The sequence below is a fragment of the Coregonus lavaretus genome (assembly GCF_964263955.1).
Source record: "Coregonus lavaretus genome assembly, contig: HAP1_SCAFFOLD_4757, whole genome shotgun sequence".
Classification (NCBI taxonomy): Eukaryota; Metazoa; Chordata; class Actinopteri; order Salmoniformes; family Salmonidae; genus Coregonus; species Coregonus lavaretus.
The window spans coordinates 1-24464 of record NW_028165408.1 but is presented as its reverse complement, the minus strand read 5'-3'; the positions used below and the strand labels follow the sequence as shown (position 1 = coordinate 24464).

Genomic DNA, 24464 nt, shown 5'->3' with positions numbered 1-24464 from the left:
TCCAACCACGTGGTTCACTAATATTCAATGGTTTCGATGGCGTCTCAGACGACTTCTTCCAAAAAAAAAAATAGTTGTCTCAACGTTTTCTGTGAGGTGTCCTGCCATTCCGCAGGTGGCCACGTGGCATGGATGCTTCTGCTGAGGCACCCTATTCCCTATATAGTGCACTACTTTAGACCAGAGAATGGCACCCTATTCCCTATATAGTGCACTACTTTAGACCAGAGAATGGCACCCTATTCCCTATATAGTGCACTACTTTAGACCAGAGAATGGCACCCTATTCCCTATATAGTGCACTACTTTAGACCAGGGCTCTGACGCCAAATGGACACGTCTTCGAAACTGTCCCCCCCATGGGGGTCCTGGTTAAAAGCAATGCACTATATAGGGGATAAAGTGCCATTTTGGTGGCGCACCCTTTGAACTGTGAACTGTGCCCCCTGGTGGGCTGGAATGGTGCTACAAGAGCTCAGTTGTTGCCCCGGGTCTGGCTCTGAGACTGTGGCACGGCCAGACTCTTCTGCTGCAGTAGCATAGACGGTCCAGCAGGGGGCGCTGTGTGTGCGTTGGGGCTGCCGGAGGGTTTGATCCAGGGCAGGGAGAGCAGGGACGCTCCGGTGGTGGTGGTGGTGGCTGTCATGGTAACCTGGATCATCTGGTCTCTTTGGATCAGACGAATCAGAGCCTTGAGACGCTCCAGGGAGGACTGGGTGTCCCTCTGCTGACCAATCAGACGCTCCCGCACGTCCATCACCTTCTGCTGGGACAGAGACACAGAAACATAAACATTTCTAAGTACCGTGGAAGACTTCTGGCTAGTTAGTAGTAGTATACTTCACTGTTGAGATCCTTCTGGCTAGTTAGTAGTAGTATACTTCACTGTTGAGATCCTTCTGGCTAGTTAGTAGTAGTATAATTCACTGTTGAGATCCTTCTGGCTAGTTAGTAGTAGTATACTTCACTTCACTGTTGGGATCCTTCTGGCTAGTTAGTAGCAGTATATGTCACTGTTGAGATCCTTCTGGCTAGTTAGTAGTAGTATACTTCACTGTTGAGATCCTTCTGGCTAGTTAGTAGTAGTATACTTCACTGTTGAGAACCTTCTGGCTAGTTAGTAGTAGTATACTTCACTGTTGAGATCCTTCTGGCTAGTTAGTAGTAGTATACTTCACTGTTGAGATCCTTCTGGCTAGTTAGTAGTAGTATACTTCACTTCACTGTTGAGATCATTCTGGCTAGTTAGTAGTAGTATACTTCACTGTTGAGAACCTTCTGGCTAGTTAGTAGTAGTATACTTCACTGTTGAGATCCTACTGGCTAGTTAGTAGTAGTATACTTCACTGTTGAGATCCTTCTGGCTAGTTAGTAGTAGTATACTTCACTGTTGAGATCCTTCTGGCTAGTTAGTAGTAGTATACTTCACTGTTGAGATCCTTCTGGCTAGTTAGTAGTAGTATACTTCACTGTTGAGCTCCTTCTGACTAGTTAGTAGTAGTATACTTCACTGTTGAGATCCTTCTGGCTAGTTAGTAGTAGTATACTTCACTGTTGAGATCCTTCTGGCTAGTTAGTAGTAGTATACTTCACTGTTGAGATCCTTCTGGCTATTTAGTAGTATTATACTTCACTGTTGAGATCATTCTGGCTAGTTAGTAGTAGTATACTTCACTGTTGAGATCATTCTGGCTAGTTAGTAGTAGTATACTTCACTGTTGAGATCATTCTGGCTAGTTAGTAGTAATATACTTCACTGTTGAGATCATTCTGGCTAGTTAGTAGTAGTATACTTCACTGTTGAGAACCTTCTGGCTAGTTAGTAGTAGTATACTTCACTGTTGAGATCCTTCTGGCTAGTTAGTAGTAGTATACTTCACTGTTGAGATCCTTCTGGCTAGTTAGTAGTAGTATACTTCACTGTTGAGATCCTTCCGGCTAGTTAGTAGGAGTATACTTCACTGTTGAGATCATTCTGGCTAGTTAGTAGTAGTATACTTCACTGTTGAGAACCTTCTGGCTAGTTAGTAGTAGTATACTTCACTTCACTGTTGAGATCCTTCTGGCTAGTTAGTAGTAGTATACTTCACTGTTGAGATCCTTCTGACTAGTTAGTAGTAGTATACTTCACTGTTGAGATCCTTCTGGCTAGTTAGTAGTAGTATACTTCACTGTTGAGCTCCTTCTGGCTAGTTAGTAGTAGTATACTTCACTGTTGAGCTCCTTCTGACTAGTTAGTAGTAGTATACTTCACTGTTGAGATCCTTCTGGCTAGTTAGTAGTAGTATACTTCACTTCACTGTTGAGATCCTTCTGACTAGTTAGTAGTAGTATACTTCACTGTTGAGCTCCTTCTGGCTAGTTAGTAGTAGTATACTTCACTGTTGAGATCCTTCCGGCTAGTTAGTAGGAGTATACTTCACTGTTGAGATCATTCTGGCTAGTTAGTAGTAGTATACTTCACTGTTGAGAACCTTCTGGCTAGTTAGTAGTAGTATACTTCACTGTTGAGATCCTTCTGGCTAGTTAGTAGTAGTATACTTCACTGTTGAGATCCTTCTGTCTAGTTAGTAATAGTATACTTCACTGTTGAGATCCTTCTGGCTAGTTAGTAGTAGTATACTTCACTGTTGAGATCCTTCTGGCTAGTTAGTAGTAGTATACTTCACTGTTGAGTTCCTTCTGGCTAGTTAGTAGTAGTATACTTCACTGTTGAGCTCCTTCTGGCTAGTTAGTAGTAGTATACTTCACTGTTGAGATCCTTCTGACTAGTTAGTAGTAGTATACTTCACTGTTGAGATCCTTCTGGCTTGTTAGTAGTAGTATACTTCACTGTTGAGATCCTTCTGGCTAGTTAGTAGTAGTATACTTCACTGTTGAGATCCTTCTGGCTAGTTAGTAGTAGTATACTTCACTGTTGAGATCCTTCTGGCTTGTTAGTAGTAGTATACTTCACTGTTGAGATCCTTCTGGCTAGTTAGTAGTAGTATACTTCACTGTTGAGATCCTTCTGGCTAGTTAGTAGTAGTATACTTCACTGTTGAGCTCCTTCTGGCTAGTTAGTAGTAGTATACTTCACTGTTGAGATCCTTCTGACTAGTTAGTAGTAGTATACTTCACTGTTGAGATCCTTCTGGCTAGTTAGTAGTAGTATACTTCACTGTTGAGATCCTTCTGGCTAGTTAGTAGTAGTATACTTCACTGTTGAGATCCTTCTGGCTAGTTAGTAGTAGTATACTTCACTGTTGAGATCCTTCTGGCTAGTTAGTAGTAGTATACTTCACTGTTGAGATCCTTCTGGCTAGTTAGTAGTAGTATACTTCACTTTTGAGATCCTGATCAATGGAAATCCCTATGTTCTAAGACTGTAATCAGAGAGGAAGAGGCGAAGCGAGAGGGTTCACACAAAATCTGTCCATGCGGGAATACAGCGATAAGCAGACTGATAAGCAGACCACCTGCCTTCCCGCCTTTGGGTCAGCGCCTCCCATTTTCAGGGTGGAGACCATCTCAGCATTATATACAGTATCTCTGCTGTAATTCAATCAAACTTGCAGTGTGGTAAAACCCCATTCTAGGTATGGGTGAGGGATCAACCTAGTCTAGGGTACAAGTGTGTTGAGGGTCAGGGGTTAGAGATCAGAGGTCAGAGGTCATACCGTGAGGGACTTGCTGAGTTTTTGGTCCTGTTCCTCCAGGTGAGCACACTCCTTCTTCAGCTCCACGTTCCTCCTGAGCAGACTCCTCTTCTCCCCCTCTCTCACTAAACACACACAATACACACCTATTATTACCAGACTCCTCTTCTCCCCCTCTCTCACTAAACACACACAATACACACCTATTATTACCAGACTCCTCTTCTCCCCCTCTCTCACTAAACACACACACCCCTATTATTACCAGACTCCTCTTCTCCCCCTCTCTCACTAAACACACACACCCCTATTATTACCAGACTCCTCTTCTCCCCCTCTCTCCCTAAACACACACACCTATTATTACCAGACTCCTCTTCTCCCCCTCTCTCACTAAACACACACACACCTATTATTACCAGACTCCTCTTCTCCCCCTCTCTCACTAAACACACACACACCTATTATTACCAGACTCCTCTTCTCCCCCTCTCTCACTAAACACACACACACCTATTATTACCAGACTCCTCTTCTCCCCCTCTCTCCCTAAACACACACACCCCTATTATTACCAGACTCCTCTTCTCCCCCTCTCTCACTAAACACACACACCCCTATTATTACCAGACTCCTCTTCTCCCCCTCTCTCACTAAACACACACACCCCTATTATTACCACACTCCTCTTCTCCCCCTCTCTCACTAAACACACACACCCCTATTATTACCAGACTCCTCTTCTCCCCCTCTCTCACTAAACACACACACCCCTATTATTACCAGACTCCTCTTCTCCCCCTCTCTCACTAAACACACACACACCTATTATTACCAGACTCCTCTTCTCCCCCTCTCTCACTAAACACACACAATACACCCCTATTATTACCAGACTCCTCTTCTCCCCCTCTCTCACTAAACACACACAATACACCCCTATTATTACCAGACTCCTCTTCTCCCCCTCTCTCACTAAACACACACAATACACCCCTATTATTACCAGACTCCTCTTCTCCCCCTCTCTCACTAAACACACACAATACACCCCTATTATTACCAGACTCCTCTTCTCCCCCTCTCTCACTAAACACACACAATACACCCCTATTATTACCAGACTCCTCTTCTCCCCCTCTCTCACTAAACACACACAATACACCCCTATTATTACCAGACTCCTCTTCTCCCCCTCTCTCACTAAACACACACACAACACACCTATTATTACCAGACTCCTCTTCTCCCCCTCTCTCACTAAACACACACACCCCTATTATTACCAGACTCCTCTTCTCCCCCTCTCTCACTAAACACACACACAACACACCTATTATTACCAGACTCCTCTTCTCCCCCTCTCTCACTAAACACACACACCCCTATTATTACCAGACTCCTCTTCTCCCCCTCTCTCACTAAACACACACACCCCTATTATTACCAGACTCCTCTTCTCCCCCTCTCTCACTAAACACACACACACCTATTATTACCAGACTCCTCTTCTCCCCCTCTCTCACTAAACACACACACAATACACACCTATTATTACCAGACTCCTCTTCTCCCCCTCTCTCACTAAACACACACAATACACCCCTATTATTACCAGACTCCTCTTCTCCCCCTCTCTCACTAAACACACACAATACACACCTATTATTACCAGACTCCTCTTCTCCCCCTCTCTCACTAAACACACACAATACACACCTATTATTACCAGACTCCTCTTCTCCCCCTCTCTCACTAAACACACACAATACACCCCTATTATTACCAGACTCCTCTTCTCCCCCTCTCTCACTAAACACACACAATACACCCCTATTATTACCAGACTCCTCTTCTCCCCCTCTCTCACTAAACACACACACACCTATTATTACCAGACTCCTCTTCTCCCCCTCTCTCACTAAACACACACACCCCTATTATTACCAGACTCCTCTTCTCCCCCTCTCTCACTAAACACACACACCCCTATTATTACCAGACTCCTCTTCTCCCCCTCTCTCACTAAACACACACAATACACCCCTATTATTACCAGACTCCTCTTCTCCCCCTCTCTCACTAAACACACACACCCCTATTATTACCAGACTCCTCTTCTCCCCCTCTCTCACTAAACACACCCAATACACACCCCTATTATTAACACACTCCTCTTCTCCCCCTCTCTCACTAAACACACACACCCCTATTATTACCAGACTCCTCTTCTCCCCCTCTCTCACTAAACACACACAATACACCCCTATTATTACCAGACTCCTCTTCTCCCCCTCTCTCACTAAACACACACACAATACACCCCTATTATTACCAGACTCCTCTTCTCCCCCTCTCTCACTAAACACACCCACCCCTATTATTACCAGACTCCTCTTCTCCCCCTCTCTCACTAAACACACACACCCCTATTATTACCAGACTCCTCTTCTCCCCCTCTCTCACTAAACACACACACAATACACCCCTATTATTAACACACACCTATTATTAACACACAATACACACCCCTATTATTACCAGACTCCTCTTCTCCCCCTCTCTCACTAAACACACACACAATACACCCCTATTATTAACACACACCTATTATTAACACACAATACACACCCCTATTATTACCAGACTCCTCTTCTCCCCCTCTCTCACTAAACACACACACCCCTATTATTACCAGACTCCTCTTCTCCCCCTCTCTCACTAAACACACACACAACACACACCTATTATTAACACACAATACACACCTATTATTAACACACACAATACACACCTATTATTAACACACAATACACACCTATTATTAACACACACAATACACACCTATTATTAACACACAATACACACCTATTATTAACACACAATACACACCTATTATTAACACACACAACACACACCTATTATTAACACACACCTATTAACACACAATACACACCTATTATTAACACACAATACACACCTATTATTAACACACAATACACACCTATTATTAACACACAATACACCCCTATTATTAACACAGAATAACACATGCCAGCTAAGGAAAGGTGTCCATTCTCACCCGTCTTGTGGGTAACGTAGGACTGTACAAAGTTCTGTGGCCACGACATGTTCTCTTTGTTCAGAACCTTCAGGAGGAGGGAGAATACACGTTTAGAAAATGGAGGACAATGTTGCCTTCCCTTCATATACTACATTCAGTAGTGTTGCTGTAGTCATTAGATGTCATTCAGTAGTTTTGTTGTAGTCATTAGATGTCATTCAGTAGTTTTGCTGTAGTCATTAGATGTCATTCAGTAGTTTTGCTGTAGTCATTAGATGTCATTCAGTAGTTTTGCTGTAGTCAGATGTCATTCAGTAGTTTTGCTGTAGTCATTAGATGTCATTCAGTAGTTTTGCTGTAGTCATTAGATGTCATTCAGTAGTTTTGCTGTAGTCATTAGATGTCATTCAGTAGTTTTGTTACAGTCATTAGATGTCATTCAGTAGTTTTGTTACAGTCATAAGATGTCATTCAGTAGTTTTGCTGTAGTCATTAGATGTCATTCAGTAGTTTTGTTACAGTCATTAGATGTCATTCAGTAGTTTTGTTACAGTCATTAGATGTCATTCAGTAGTTTTGTTGTAGTCATTAGATGTCATTCAGTAGTTTTGCTGTAGTCATTAGATGTCATTCAGTAGTTTTGTTGTAGTCATTAGATGTCATTCAGTAGTTTTGTTACAGACATTAGATGTCATTCAGTAGTTTTGTTGTAGTCATTAGATGTCATTCAGTAGTTTTGCTGTAGTCATTAGATGTCATTCAGTAGTTTTGCTGTAGTCATTAGATGTCATTCAGTAGTTTTGCTGTAGTCATTAGATGTCATTCAGTAGTTTTGTTACAGTCATTAGATGTAATTCAGTAGTTTTGCTGTAGTCATTAGATGTCATTCAGTAGTTTTGCTGTAGTCATTAGATGTCATTCAGTAGTTTTGCTGTAGTCATTAGATGTCATTCAGTAGTTTTGCTGTAGTCATTAGATGTCATTCAGTAGTTTTGCTGTAGTCATTAGATGTCATTCAGTAGTTTTGTTACAGTCATTAGATGTCATTCAGTAGTTTTGTTATAGTCATAAGATGTCATTCAGTAGTTTTGCTGTAGTCATTAGATGTCATTCAGTAGTTTTGCTGTAGTCATTAGATGTCATTCAGTAGTTTTGTTGTAGTCATTAGATGTCATTCAGTAGTTTTGTTACAGTCATTAGATGTCATTCAGTAGTTTTGTTACAGTCATTAGATGTCATTCAGTTGTTTTGTTGTAGTCATTAGATGTCATTCAGTAGTTGTTCTGTAGTCATTAGATGTCATTCAGTAGTTTTGCTGTAGTCATTAGATGTCATTCAGTAGTTTTGTTGTAGTCATTGGATGTCATTCAGTAGTTTTGTTGTAGTCGTTAGATGTCATTCAGTAGTTTTGCTGTAGTCATTAGATGTCATTCAGTAGTTTTGTTGTAGTCATTGGATGTCATTCAGTAGTTTTGTTGTAGTCGTTAGATGTCATTCTGTAGTTTTGTTGTAGTCATTAGATGTCATTCAGTAGTTTTGTTACAGTCATTAGATGTCATTCAGTAGTTTTGTTACAGTCATTAGATGTCATTCAGTAGTTTTGCTGTAGTCATTAGATGTCATTCAGTAGTTTTGTTACAGTCATTAGATGTCATTCAGTAGTTTTGTTACAGTCATTAGATGTCATTCAGTAGTTTTGTTACAGTCATTTGATGTCATTCAGTAGTTTTGTTACAGTCATTAGATGTCATTCAGTAGTTTTGTTGTAGTCATTAGATGTCATTCAGTAGTTTTGCTGTAGTCATAAGATGTCATTCAGTAGTTTTGTTGTAGTCATTAGATGTCATTCAGTAGTTTTGTTACAGTCATTAGATGTCATTCAGTAGTTTTGCTGTAGTCATTAGATGTCATTCAGTAGTTTTGCTGTAGTCATTAGATGTCATTCAGTAGTTTTGCTGTAGTCATTAGATGTCATTCAGTAGTTTTGCTGTAGTCATAAGATGTCATTCAGTAGTTTTGCTGTAGTCATTAGATGTCATTCAGTAGTTTTGCTGTAGTTATTAGATGTCATTCAGTAGTTTTGTTACAGTCATTAGATGTCATTCAGTAGTTTTGTTGTAGTCATTAGATGTCATTCAGTAGTTTTGCTGTAGTCATTAGATGTCATTCAGTAGTTTTGTTGTAGTCATTAGATGTCATTCAGTAGTTTTGTTACAGTCATTAGATGTCATTCAGTAGTTTTGTTATAGTCATAGATGTCATTCAGTAGTTTTGCTGTAGTCATAAGATGTCATTCAGTAGTTTTGCTGTAGTCATTAGATGTCATTCAGTAGTTTTGCTGTAGTCATAATATGTCATTCAGTAGTTTTGCTGTAGTCATAAGATGTCATTCAGTAGTTTTGCTGTAGTCATTAGATGTCATTCAGTAGTTTTGCTGTAGTCATTAGATGTCATTCAGTAGTTTTGCTGTAGTCATTAGATGTCATTCAGTAGTTTTGTTACAGTCATTAGATGTCATTCAGTAGTTTTGCTACAGTCATTAGATGTCATTCAGTAGTTTTGTTACAGTCATTAGATGTCATTCAGTAGTTTTGCTGTAGTCATTAGATGTCATTCAGTAGTTTTGTTACAGTCATTAGATGTCATTCAGTAGTTTTGCTGTAGTCATTAGATGTCATTCAGTAGTTTTGCTGTAGTCATTAGATGTCATTCAGTAGTTTTGTTGTAGTCATTAGATGTCATTCAGTAGTTTTGTTACAGTCATTAGATGTCATTCAGTAGTTTTGTTACAGTCATTAGATGTCATTCAGTAGTTTTGTTACAGTCATTAGATGTCATTCAGTAGTTTTGTTGTAGTCGTTAGATGTCATTCAGTAGTTTTGCTGTAGTCATTAGATGTCATTCAGTAGTTTTGTTGTAGTCATTGGATGTCATTCAGTAGTTTTGTTGTAGTCGTTAGATGTCATTCTGTAGTTTTGTTGTAGTCATTAGATGTCATTCAGTAGTTTTGTTACAGTCATTAGATGTCATTCAGTAGTTTTGTTACAGTCATTAGATGTCATTCAGTAGTTTTGCTGTAGTCATTAGATGTCATTCAGTAGTTTTGTTACAGTCATTAGATGTCATTCAGTAGTTTTGTTACAGTCATTAGATGTCATTCAGTAGTTTTGTTACAGTCATTTGATGTCATTCAGTAGTTTTGTTACAGTCATTAGATGTCATTCAGTAGTTTTGTTGTAGTCATTAGATGTCATTCAGTAGTTTTGCTGTAGTCATAAGATGTCATTCAGTAGTTTTGTTGTAGTCATTAGATGTCATTCAGTAGTTTTGTTACAGTCATTAGATGTCATTCAGTAGTTTTGCTGTAGTCATTAGATGTCATTCAGTAGTTTTGCTGTAGTCATTAGATGTCATTCAGTAGTTTTGCTGTAGTCATTAGATGTCATTCAGTAGTTTTGCTGTAGTCATAAGATGTCATTCAGTAGTTTTGCTGTAGTCATTAGATGTCATTCAGTAGTTTTGCTGTAGTCATTAGATGTCATTCAGTAGTTTTGTTACAGTCATTAGATGTCATTCAGTAGTTTTGTTGTAGTCATTAGATGTCATTCAGTAGTTTTGCTGTAGTCATTAGATGTCATTCAGTAGTTTTGTTGTAGTCATTAGATGTCATTCAGTAGTTTTGTTACAGTCATTAGATGTCATTCAGTAGTTTTGTTATAGTCATAGATGTCATTCAGTAGTTTTGCTGTAGTCATAAGATGTCATTCAGTAGTTTTGCTGTAGTCATTAGATGTCATTCAGTAGTTTTGCTGTAGTCATAATATGTCATTCAGTAGTTTTGCTGTAGTCATAAGATGTCATTCAGTAGTTTTGCTGTAGTCATTAGATGTCATTCAGTAGTTTTGCTGTAGTCATTAGATGTCATTCAGTAGTTTTGCTGTAGTCATTAGATGTCATTCAGTAGTTTTGTTACAGTCATTAGATGTCATTCAGTAGTTTTGCTACAGTCATTAGATGTCATTCAGTAGTTTTGTTACAGTCATTAGATGTCATTCAGTAGTTTTGCTGTAGTCATTAGATGTCATTCAGTAGTTTTGTTACAGTCATTAGATGTCATTCAGTAGTTTTGCTGTAGTCATTAGATGTCATTCAGTAGTTTTGCTGTAGTCATTAGATGTCATTCAGTAGTTTTGTTGTAGTCATTAGATGTCATTCAGTAGTTTTGTTACAGTCATTAGATGTCATTCAGTAGTTTTGTTACAGTCATTAGATGTCATTCAGTAGTTTTGTTACAGTCATTAGATGTCATTCAGTAGTTTTGTTACAGTCATTAGATGTCATTCAGTAGTTTTGTTACAGTCATTAGATGTCATTCAGTAGTTTTGTTACAGTCATTAGATGTCATTCAGTAGTTTTGCTGTAGTCATTAGATGTCATTCAGTAGTTTTGCTGTAGTCATTAGATGTCATTCAGTAGTTTTGCTGTAGTCATTAGATGTCATTCAGTAGTTTTGTTGTAGTCATTAGATGTCATTCAGTAGTTTTGTTACAGTCATTAGATGTCATTCAGTAGTTTTGTTGTAGTCATTAGATGTCATTCAGTAGTTTTGTTACAGTCATTAGATGTCATTCAGTAGTTTTGTTACAGTCATTAGATGTCATTCAGTAGTTTTGCTGTAGTCATTAGATGTCATTCAGTAGTTTTGCTGTAGTCATTAGATGTCATTCAGTAGTTTTGTTACAGTCATTAGATGTCATTCAGTAGTTTTGCTGTAGTCATTAGATGTCATTCAGTAGTTTTGCTGTAGTCATTAGATGTCATTCAGTAGTTTTGCTGTAGTCATTAGATGTCATTCAGTAGTTTTGCTGTAGTCATTAGATGTCATTCAGTAGTTTTGCTGTAGTCATTAGATGTCATTCAGTAGTTTTGCTGTAGTCATTAGATGTCATTCAGTAGTTTTGCTGTAGTCATTAGATGTCATTCAGTAGTTTTGTTATAGTCATAAGATGTCATTCAGTAGTTTTGCTGTAGTCATTAGATGTCATTCAGTAGTTTTGTTACAGTCATTAGATGTCATTCAGTAGTTTTGTTACAGTCATAAGATGTCATTCAGTAGTTTTGCTGTAGTCATTAGATGTCATTCAGTAGTTTTGTTATAGTCATAAGATGTCATTCAGTAGTTTTGCTGTAGTCATTAGATGTCATTCAGTAGTTTTGCTGTAGTCATTAGATGTCATTCAGTAGTTTTGTTATAGTCATAAGATGTCATTCAGTAGTTTTGCTGTAGTCATTAGATGTCATTCAGTAGTTTTGTTATAGTCATAAGATGTCATTCAGTAGTTTTGCTGTAGTCATTAGATGTCATTCAGTAGTTTTGCTGTAGTCATTAGATGTCATTCAGTAGTTTTGCTGTAGTCATTAGATGTCATTCAGTAGTTTTGCTGTAGTCATTAGATGTCATTCAGTAGTTTTGTTACAGTCATTAGATGTCATTCAGTAGTTTTGCTGTAGTCATTAGATGTCATTCAGTAGTTTTGCTGTAGTCATTAGATGTCATTCAGTAGTTTTGTTGTAGTCATTAGATGTCATTCAGTAGTTTTGTTACAGTCATTAGATGTCATTCAGTAGTTTTGTTACAGTCATTAGATGTCATTCAGTAGTTTTGTTACAGTCATTAGATGTCATTCAGTAGTTTTGTTACAGTCATTAGATGTCATTCAGTAGTTTTGTTACAGTCATTAGATGTCATTCAGTAGTTTTGCTGTAGTCATTAGATGTCATTCAGTAGTTTTGCTGTAGTCATTAGATGTCATTCAGTAGTTTTGCTGTAGTCATTAGATGTCATTCAGTAGTTTTGTTGTAGTCATTAGATGTCATTCAGTAGTTTTGTTACAGTCATTAGATGTAATTCAGTAGTTTTGCTGTAGTCATTAGATGTCATTCAGTAGTTTTGTTACAGTCATTAGATGTCATTCAGTAGTTTTGTTACAGTCATTAGATGTCATTCAGTAGTTTTGTTACAGTCATTAGATGTCATTCAGTAGTTTTGCTGTAGTCATTAGATGTCATTCAGTAGTTTTGCTGTAGTCATTAGATGTCATTCAGTAGTTTTGCTGTAGTCATTAGATGTCATTCAGTAGTTTTGTTGTAGTCATTAGATGTCATTCAGTAGTTTTGTTACAGTCATTAGATGTCATTCAGTAGTTTTGTTGTAGTCATTAGATGTCATTCAGTAGTTTTGTTACAGTCATTAGATGTCATTCAGTAGTTTTGTTACAGTCATTAGATGTCATTCAGTAGTTTTGCTGTAGTCATTAGATGTCATTCAGTAGTTTTGCTGTAGTCATTAGATGTCATTCAGTAGTTTTGTTACAGTCATTAGATGTCATTCAGTAGTTTTGCTGTAGTCATTAGATGTCATTCAGTAGTTTTGCTGTAGTCATTAGATGTCATTCAGTAGTTTTGCTGTAGTCATTAGATGTCATTCAGTAGTTTTGCTGTAGTCATTAGATGTCATTCAGTAGTTTTGCTGTAGTCATTAGATGTCATTCAGTAGTTTTGCTGTAGTCATTATATGTCATTCAGTAGTTTTGTTACAGTCATTAGATGTCATTCAGTAGTTTTGCTGTAGTCATTAGATGTCATTCAGTAGTTTTGCTGTAGTCATTAGATGTCATTCAGTAGTTTTGTTATAGTCATAAGATGTCATTCAGTAGTTTTGCTGTAGTCATTAGATGTCATTCAGTAGTTTTGTTACAGTCATTAGATGTCATTCAGTAGTTTTGTTACAGTCATAAGATGTCATTCAGTAGTTTTGCTGTAGTCATTAGATGTCATTCAGTAGTTTTGTTATAGTCATAAGATGTCATTCAGTAGTTTTGCTGTAGTCATTAGATGTCATTCAGTAGTTTTGCTGTAGTCATTAGATGTCATTCAGTAGTTTTGTTATAGTCATAAGATGTCATTCAGTAGTTTTGCTGTAGTCATTAGATGTCATTCAGTAGTTTTGTTATAGTCATAAGATGTCATTCAGTAGTTTTGCTGTAGTCATTAGATGTCATTCAGTAGTTTTGCTGTAGTCATTAGATGTCATTCAGTAGTTTTGCTGTAGTCATTAGATGTCATTCAGTAGTTTTGTTACAGTCATTAGATGTCATTCAGTAGTTTTGCTGTAGTCATTAGATGTCATTCAGTAGTTTTGTTGTAGTCATTAGATGTCATTCAGTAGTTTTGTTGTAGTCATTAGATGTCATTCAGTAGTTTTGTTACAGTCATTAGATGTCATTCAGTAGTTTTGTTACAGTCATTAGATGTCATTCAGTAGTTTTGCTACAGTCATTAGATGTCATTCAGTAGTTTTGTTACAGTCATTAGATGTCATTCAGTAGTTTTGCTGTAGTCATTAGATGTCATTCAGTAGTTTTGTTACAGTCATTAGATGTCATTCAGTAGTTTTGCTGTAGTCATTAGATGTCATTCAGTAGTTTTGCTGTAGTCATTAGATGTCATTCAGTAGTTTTGTTGTAGTCATTAGATGTCATTCAGTAGTTTTGTTACAGTCATTAGATGTCATTCAGTAGTTTTGTTACAGTCATTAGATGTCATTCAGTAGTTTTGTTACAGTCATTAGATGTCATTCAGTAGTTTTGTTACAGTCATTAGATGTCATTCAGTAGTTTTGTTACAGTCATTAGATGTCATTCAGTAGTTTTGTTACAGTCATTAGATGTCATTCAGTAGTTTTGCTGTAGTCATTAGATGTCATTCAGTAGTTTTGCTGTAGTCATTAGATGTCATTCAGTAGTTTTGCTGTAGTCATTAGATGTCATTCAGTAGTTTTGTTGTAGTCATTAGATGTCATTCAGTAGTTTTGTTACAGTCATTAGATGTCATTCAGTAGTTTTGTTGTAGTCATTAGATGTCATTCAGTAGTTTTGTTACAGTCATTAGATGTCATTCAGTAGTTTTGTTACAGTCATTAGATGTCATTCAGTAGTTTTGCTGTAGTCATTAGATGTCATTCAGTAGTTTTGCTGTAGTCATTAGATGTCATTCAGTAGTTTTGTTACATTCATTAGGTGTCATTCAGTAGTTTTGCTGTAGTCATTAGATGTCATTCAGTAGTTTTGCTGTAGTCATTAGATGTCATTCAGTAGTTTTGCTGTAGTCATTAGATGTCATTCAGTAGTTTTGCTGTAGTCATTAGATGTCATTCAGTAGTTTTGCTGTAGTCATTAGATGTCATTCAGTAGTTTTGCTGTAGTCATTAATGTCATTCAGTAGTTTTGCTGTAGTCATTAGATGTCATTCAGTAGTTTTGTTACAGTCATTAGATGTCATTCAGTAGTTTTGCTGTAGTCATTAGATGTCATTCAGTAGTTTTGCTGTAGTCATTAGATGTAATTCAGTAGTTTTGTTATAGTCATAAGATGTCATTCAGTAGTTTTGCTGTAGTCATTAGATGTCATTCAGTAGTTTTGTTACAGTCATTAGATGTCATTCAGTAGTTTTGTTACAGTCATAAGATGTCATTCAGTAGTTTTGCTGTAGTCATTAGATGTCATTCAGTAGTTTTGTTATAGTCATAAGATGTCATTCAGTAGTTTTGCTGTAGTCATTAGATGTCATTCAGTAGTTTTGCTGTAGTCATTAGATGTCATTCAGTAGTTTTGTTATAGTCATAAGATGTCATTCAGTAGTTTTGCTGTAGTCATTAGATGTCATTCAGTAGTTTTGTTATAGTCATAAGATGTCATTCAGTAGTTTTGCTGTAGTCATTAGATGTCATTCAGTAGTTTTGCTGTAGTCATTAGATGTCATTCAGTAGTTTTGCTGTAGTCATTAGATGTCATTCAGTAGTTTTGCTGTAGTCATTAGATGTCATTCAGTAGTTTTGCTGTAGTCATTAGATGTCATTCAGTAGTTTTGCTGTAGTCATTAGATGTCATTCAGTAGTTTTGTTACAGTCATTAGATGTCATTCAGTAGTTTTGCTGTAGTCATTAGATGTCATTCAGTAGTTTTGCTGTAGTCATTAGATGTCATTCAGTAGTTTTGCTGTAGTCATTAGATGTCATTCAGTAGTTTTGCTGTAGTCATTAGATGTCATTCAGTAGTTTTGCTGTAGTCATTAGATGTCATTCAGTAGTTTTGCTGTAGTCATTAGATGTCATTCAGTAGTTTTGCTGTAGTCATTAGATGTCATTCAGTAGTTTTGTTACAGTCATTAGATGTCATTCAGTAGTTTTGTTACAGTCATTAGATGTCATTCAGTAGTTTTGCTGTAGTCATTAGATGTCATTCAGTAGTTTTGTTGTAGTCATTAAATGTCATTCAGTAGTTTTGCTGTAGTCATTAGATAACATTCAGTAGTTTTGTTACAGTCATTAGATGTCATTCAGTAGTTTTGCTGTAGTCATTAGATGTCATTCAGTCGTTTTGCTGTAGTCATTAGATGTCATTCAGTAGTTTTGCTGTAGTCATTAGATGTCATTCAGTAGTTTTGCTGTAGTCATTAGATGTCATTCAGTAGTTTTGCTGTAGTCATTAGATGTCATTCAGTAGTTTTGCTGTAGTCATTAGATGTCATTGCAGCATTACAAAGTATCCATTCTACCCCAACCAGATGTATTTCCCCCTCCACTCTGTAGCTTCTCACCTTCTTCTGGCACTTGGGGCAGACCCAGACCCCCCGGGGGGGGGGTTTGAGAGGGGGGTGCAGGCAGTCAGGGTGGTAGGCTCTAGGACAGTTGTGGCAGAGCTGCAGCTCCCCGTCCTCCTTACACACGGAGCAGTAGTCATCATGCTCCCGCTCCTCCTGTTTAGACAGACAGTCACACATTCAGTACCGCAGACAGCTGTTAGTGCTGCTATTCCACCTGCCATTCAGTACCGCAGACAGCTGTTAGTGCTGCTATTCCACCTGCCATTCAATGCCACAGTAATGTCAAGGCTAAACAACGTCCCGTTTTTTTTTTTTGGGGGGGGGCGCTTTTGACTGTAGATCCACTGTAAAGCACTGAATGATTGACTGATTGATCCACTGTAAAGCACTGAATGATTGACTGATTGATCCAGTGTAAATCACTGACTGATTGATCCACTGTAAAGCGCTGAATGATTGACTGATTGATCCACTGTAAAGCACTGAATTATTGATTGATTGATCCAGTGACACACTGAATGATTGATTGATTGATCCAGTGACACACTGAATGATTGATTGATTGATCCAGTGACACACTGAATGATTGATTGATTGATCCAGTGACACACTGAATGATTGATTGATCCAGTGACACACTGAATGATCAAGGAACTATCTTCTACGATCATGATAATCGTAACGTTTACAGGACATGCTAAAAGAGCGTTTTGACCCTGTAGAATAATCTTTACTGACAAAATTATACCCTTATCCCGGGCCCAGCTTCTCTTTTTAATTAAATTCCAACTTGTGGGAGGTTGTCACGGTGTGTGATTTGAACAGCCAGTCAACCCCTGATCTGAATAATAAGAGTGTTGTGATCCAGCCTACAAAGAGAGAGTGACTTTGGGACTTCAGAAGATTTTGGGAAGGTGGCTTTGGACCTGCTGTTTGCCTGATATCTGTGTGAGCCAAACGCAGGCTTCAGTGAAATGTCAGAGCAGTTTAATCCTGACGGAGCAGTTTCATCCTGACGGAGCGATGTAGACATGACAATATACCATCTCTCTGATTACATCGTCCCCCAACAGTTCCTCTCAGTATACCCCACTACAACACCACCAACACCACTATCTACAGTATACCCCACTACAACACCACTATCTACAGTATACCCCACTACAACACCACTATCTACAGTATACCCCACTACAACACCACTATCTACAGTATACCCCACTACAACACCACTATCTACAGTATACCCCACTACAACACCACCAACACCACCATCTACAGTATACCCCACTACAACACCACCAACACCACCATCTACAGTATACCCCACTACAACACCACCAACACCACCATCTACAGTATACCCCACTACAACACCACTATCTACAGTATACCCCACTACAACACCACCATCTACAGTATACCCCACTACAACACCACCAACACCACTATCTACAGTATACCCCACTACAACACCACCAACACCACTATCTACAGTATACCCCACTACAACACCACCATCTACAGTATACCCCACTACAACACCACTATCTACAGTATACCCCACTACAACACCACTATCTACAGTATACCCCACTACAACACCACTATCTACAGTATACCCCACTACAACACCACCATCTACAGTATACCCCACTACAACACCACCATCTACAGTATACCCCACTACAACACCACTATCTACAGTATACCCCACTACAACACCACTATCTACAGTATACCCCACTACAACACCACTATCTACAGTATACCCCACTACAACACCACCATCTACAGTATACCCCACTACAACACCACTATCTACAGTATACCCCACTACAACACCACCAACACCACTATCTACAGTATACCCCACTACAACACCACCATCTACAGTATACCCCACTACAACACCACCAACACCACTATCTACAGTATACCCCACTACAACACCACCATCTACAGTATACCCCACTACAACACCACTATCTACAGTATACCCCACTACAACACCACTATCTACAGTATACCCCACTACAACACCACTATCTACAGTATACCCCACTACAACACCACTATCTACAGTATACCCCACTACAACACCACCAACACCACCAACACCACTATCTACAGTATACCCCACTACAACACCACTATCTACAGTATACCCCACTACAACACCACCAACACCACTATCTACAGTATACCCCACTACAACACCACTATCTACAGTATACCCCACTACAACACCACTATCTACAGTATACCCCACTACAACACCACCATCTACAGTATACCCCACTACAACACCACTATCTACAGTATACCCCACTACAACACCACTATCTACAGTATACCCCACTACAACACCACCATCTACAGTATACCCCACTACAACACCACTATCTACAGTATACCCCACTACAACACCACTATCTACAGTATACCCCACTACAACACCACTATCTACAGTATACCCCACTACAACACCACTATCTACAGTATACCACACTACAACACCACTATCTACAGTATACCCCACTACAACACCGATGCCAGACACACACACAATATCCTAGCTGTAATCTAGTCATGCTACAGTCCTTACCTTCCAGCTGTAGTCTCCGGTGTCTAGCGTGCGTTAACACAGGAAGCAGAAAACAGGTTAGTAGCTGACTAACAGGTTAAGACGTGAGGGTGAGCAGCAGTTTGGGTCCAGAGATGGGGGAGGGGGGGGGGGGGGGGGTGCAGCAGGGTTTTAGACAGGGAAACGTTAAAGCGATAGTCCTGCAACATCTCTGTTCTTGGGGTGGGACGCAGCAACTCAGATCAACACAGACATGCTCAGTGTAATTACAGTACATGCTCTAGTCTAGTAGGGTACAGTGTAATTACAGTACATGTTCTAGTCTAGTAGGGTACAGTGTAATTACAGTACATGCTCTAGTCTAGTAGGGTACAGTGTAATTACAGTACATGCTCTAGTCTAGTAGGGTACAGTGTAATTACAGTACATGCTCTAGTCTAGTAGGGTACAGTGTAATTACAGTACATGCTCTAGTCTAGTAGGGTACAGTGTAATTACAGTACATGCTCTAGTCTAGTAGGGTACAGTGTAATTACAGTACATGCTCTAGTCTAGTAGGGTACAGTGTAATTACAGTACATGCTCTAGTCTAGTAGGGCTCAGTGTAATTACAGTACATGCTCTAGTCTAGTAGGGTACGGTGTAATTACAGTACATGCTCTAGTCTAGTAGGGTACAGTGTAATTACAGTACATGCTCTAGTCTAGTAAGGTACAGTGTAATTACAGTACATGCTCTAGTCTAGTAGGGTACAGTGTAATTGCAGTACATGCTCTAGTCTAGTAAGGTACAGTGTAATTACAGTACATGCTCTAGTCTAGTAGGGTACAGTGTAATTATCAGTCCTGTCTAGATGTGTTGATTGGGAAGTATACATGTGCTTTACCAGTCCTGTCTAGTTGTGTTGATGGGGAAGTATAAATGTGTTTTACCAGTCCTGTCTAGTTGTGTTGATGGGGGTGTATAAATGTGTTTTACCAGTCCTGTCTAGATGTGTTGATGAGGAAGTATAAATGTATTTTACCAGTCTTGTCTAGTTGTGTTGATGGGGGTGTATAAATGTGTTTTACCAGTCCTGTCTAGTTGTGTTGATGAGGAAGTATAAATGTGTTTTACCAGTCCTGTCTAGCTGTGTTGATGGGGAAGTATAAATGTGTTTTACCAGTCCTGTCTAGTTGTGTTGATGGGGGTGTATAAATGTGTTTTACCAGTCCTGTCTAGTTGTGTTGATGGGGAGGTATAAATGTGTTTTACCAGTCCTGTCTAGTTGTGTTGATGGGGGTGTATAAATGTGTTTTACCAGTCCTGTCTAGTTGTGTTGATGGGGAGGTATAAATGTGTTTTACCAGTCCTGTCTAGTTGTGTTGATGAGGAAGTATAAATGTGTTTACCTCTCACTGATAGGAAGAGTGGGTTGTTCAGGTAATTTGATGCAAGGCGTTTACGCTGGAAGGTAGAAAGTGAGGAGAGGGAGAGAGAGAGAAAATGTTTACTTCCCTCCCATCTAACACAACAGGAATGTTGACACATTTTTAGCTCTGCAATGACTCAACAGCATTCACTGACTACTGAAGTTCTGTGGACAGGACTCTAGTAGAAACATTGTAGCACACGGTTTGGCCAGTGTAACTGAACAGCATGTATGAAGCTATGTGGAATTGTTTTAAGAAGGTCATACCAAGGATCATTTTGCTATTTGCGATTGAATTTTAAGACCCATTGAAGTATCAAAAATATATATTTAAAAAGTATTTGATGAATTTTTGGCCTTACTGCTATTAGCCCATACAAACACATTGCATAACAGATTCACTACATGGAACAACAGATAGTCCTTACTGCTATTAGCCCATACAAACACATTGAATAACAGATTCACTACATGGAACAACAGATAGTCCTTACTGCTATTAGCCCATACAAACACATTGAATAACAGATTCACTACATGGAACAACAGATAGTCCTTACTGCTATTAGCCCATACAAACACATTGAATAACAGATTCACTACATGGAACAACAGATAGTCCCCCCAAAAATCGAAGGAAGTTTGTTTTAAAGTGTCTGTCCTATATCTGAGAGTTGTAAGAAAGATCAGGAATTTTGTTTAGTTTTTTTTTTACATGTATTTAACCCCTTATTTTTGTCACAATGTTTTGGGGACTGGTACCGTGCGACCTTCGGACGAGCCTTGTGAGGCCTGTGGGCGTCCTAGAGAAAAACAACTGACATGTACAACAGATATCTCTAGCTTAAACGGACAGATTTCTGTGGGGATCGTTTTATTATGCTAATTAGATATCTGCACGGGTGCGGACATTGACCTCATTAAACTCTGAATCAGACGCTGTCTGTATCACTACTCTACCTCCACATGAACATAAAGTAACGGACTGTATCTCTAACATCTCTTAAACATTTCAAACGTGTCTCATATCTCTCCTGAACAGCTCGGAGATCATATTTCCAGATAAGGGTCCATTGTGTGTGTGTGTGTGTGTTACCTCTGGCTGGACCAGGCCGCTGTAGGCTGGGTTGGCTGTGCTTCGTCTCTTCCTCTCTTGTCTCTTGGTCTGGATCTCTGCCATGGTAGAGGAGCAAAGGGTTGATTATGTTACAGGGGCTTAGATACACACAGCCGGTACAGCTAGATGGGACAGACAGACAGACAGGTAGACACAGCTAGATGGGACAGACAGACAGACAGGTAGACACAGCCGGTACAGCTAGATTGGGACAGACAGACAGGTAGACACAGCCAGTACAGCTAGATTGGGACAGACAGACAGACAGGTAGACACAGCTAGATGGGACAGACAGACAGACAGGTAGACACAGCTAGATTGGGACAGACAGACAGACAGACAGACAGACAGACAGGTAGACACAGCCGGTACAGCTAGATGGGACAGACAGACACAGCCGGTACAGATAGATTGGGACAGACAGACAGACAGGTAGACACAGCCGGTACAGCTAGATTGGGACAGACAGACAGGTAGACACAGCCAGTACAGCTAGATTGGGACAGACAGACAGACAGGTAGACACAGCTAGATGGGACAGACAGACAGACAGGTAGACACAGCCGGTACAGCTAGATTGGGACAGACAGACAGACAGACAGGTAGACACAGCCGGTACAGCTAGATTGGGACAGACAGACAGACAGGTAGACACAGCTAGATGGGACAGACAGACAGACAGGTAGACACAGCCGGTACAGCTAGATTGGGACAGACAGACAGACAGACAGACAGGTAGACACAGCCGGTACAGCTAGATTGGGACAGACAGACAGACAGACAGGTAGACACAGCCAGTACAGCTAGATTGGGACAGACAGACAGACAGACAGGTAGACACAGCTAGATGGGACAGACAGACAGACAGGTAGACACAGCCGGTACAGCTAGATTGGGACAGACAGACAGACAGGTAGACACAGCCGGTACAGCTAGATTGGGACAGACAGACAGACAGGTAGACACAGCCGGTACAGGTAAAATATGTATCTGGCGCTGATGTGTGGGTGAACAAGTTTTAACACAGACATAAAACGGTTGGTATGATGAGTTGAATTGAAAGAACAGAGAAACCCGCACACTGCTCTGGCTGGTATTACTGTTTTTATTAAAGTTTACGTGTCGGCCTCTTGGCCTTCGTCAGAGCTTTAAAAAATGTATTTAAAAAATAACACTCTGACGAAGGCCAAGAGGCCGACACGTAAACTTTAATAAAAACAGTGATACTAGCCAGAGCAGTGTGTGGGTTTCTCTGTTCTTTCAAGTTATCTCATTGTTACCCTGCACTTGCAACAACAGCTCAGATGTGCCAGAACAGTGTGCGGGTTTCTCTGTTCTTTGAAGTTATCTCATTGTTACCCTGCACTTGCAACAACAGATGTGCCAGAGCAGTGTGTGGGTTTCTCTGTTCTTTCAAGTTATCTCATTGTTACCCTGCACCTGCAACACCAGCTCAGATGTGCCAGTGCCTTTTTGAATGATGATTTAAAGTTTAATTAAATTAGTGTCAGAGGAAGAACTCACCTTCCAGTGTCTCTGTAGTGACCAGGCCAAGAGCCACCATGAAGGCCATTTTCTGTATGGGAGAGGGGACATGTTAGAGTGTGACACCCATATGAATACCATACAGTGAAAGGTAGAGATGGGACATGTTAGAGTGTGACACCCATTTCCATAACATACAGGTGGAGAGGGGACATGTTAGAGTGTGACATCCATATGAATACCATACAGTGAAAGGTGGAGAGGGGACATGTTACAGTGTGACACCCATATGAATACCATACAGTGAAAGGTGGAGAGGGGACATGTTACAGTGTGACACCCATATGAATACCATACAGTGAAAGGTGGAGAGGGGACATGTTAGAGTGTGACACTCATAGGAATCACATACAGGTGGAGGGGGGACATGTTACAGTGTGACACCCATATTAATACCATACAGGTGGCGAGGGGACATGTTACAGTGTGACACCCATATGAATACCATACAGGTGGCGAGGGGACATGTTACAGTGTGACACCCATATGAATCCCATACAGGTGGAGAGGGGACATGTTAGAGTGTGACACTCATAGGAATCACATCCAGGTGGAGAGGGGACATGTTAGAGTGTGACACCCATAGGAATACCATACAGTGAAAGGTGGAGAGGGGACATGTTCGAGTGTGACACTCATAGGAATGACATACAGGTGGAGAGGGGACATGTTAGAGTGTGACACCCATAGGAATACCATACAGTGAAAGGTGGAGAGGGGACATGTTAGAGTGTGACACCCATAGGAACCTCCATACAGGAGAGAGGGAAAGGTTCCATCATATAGATTCATAACAAAGTAGTGTCTAGTTTTCCCATTCCAGTCCCACAGTGGGAGGCATGTCAACTGGGATGAGATATAATCTGCCTCCTCAATCCTCCAGAACCCATCTATTCTCCAGCTGGAGAACCCTCAGGTTAGGGTTGGAATGTTCACAACTCTCAGCTTCAGGTTGTGAGTGTTCTCTCCTGAAGAGTCTGCTTCCCCTTATGGTTTATTCATGAAGAGTTTTCCCTTCCTTCCCTCCCTCCTCTCCCTCCCTCCCTCCTCCTCTCCCTCCCTCCTCCTCTCCCTCCCCTCCCTCCTCTCCTCCCCTCCTCCTCTCCCTCCCCTCCCTCCTCTCCCTCCCTCCTCCTCTCCCTCCCCTCCCTCCTCTCCCTCCCCTCCCTCCTCTCTCTCCTCCTCCCTCTCCTCCCTCTCTCTCTCCCTCCTCTCCCTCCTCTCCCTCTCCTCCCCCCCTCCCCTCCCCTCCCCTCCCTCTCCCCTCCCCTCCCTCCCCTCCCTCTCCTCCCTCCTCTCCCTCCTCTCCCTCTCCTCCCTCCTCTCCCTCCTCTCCCTCTCCTCCCTCCTCTCCCTCCTCTCCCTCCCTCCTCTCCCTCTCCTCCCTCCTCTCCCTCCTCTCCCTCCCTCCTCCTCCCTCCTCTCCCTCCTCTCCCTCT

The 24464-nt window shown here is 40.2% G+C and overlaps 1 protein-coding gene across 1 annotated transcript; it reads right to left on the bottom strand.

Moving 5' to 3' along the window:
• Positions 1–23056, bottom strand: phf21b (PHD finger protein 21B; the record flags this gene model as incomplete). The annotated part of the gene is made up of 8 exons (XM_084191018.1): positions 1–766; positions 3660–3763; positions 6721–6787; positions 16360–16518; positions 18974–18996; positions 20344–20398; positions 21460–21536; positions 23005–23056. Coding segments are annotated over 8 exons (828 nt in total), but the record flags the coding sequence as incomplete, so codon positions are not given.
• Between the last annotated feature and the right edge of the window lie 1408 nt (positions 23057–24464).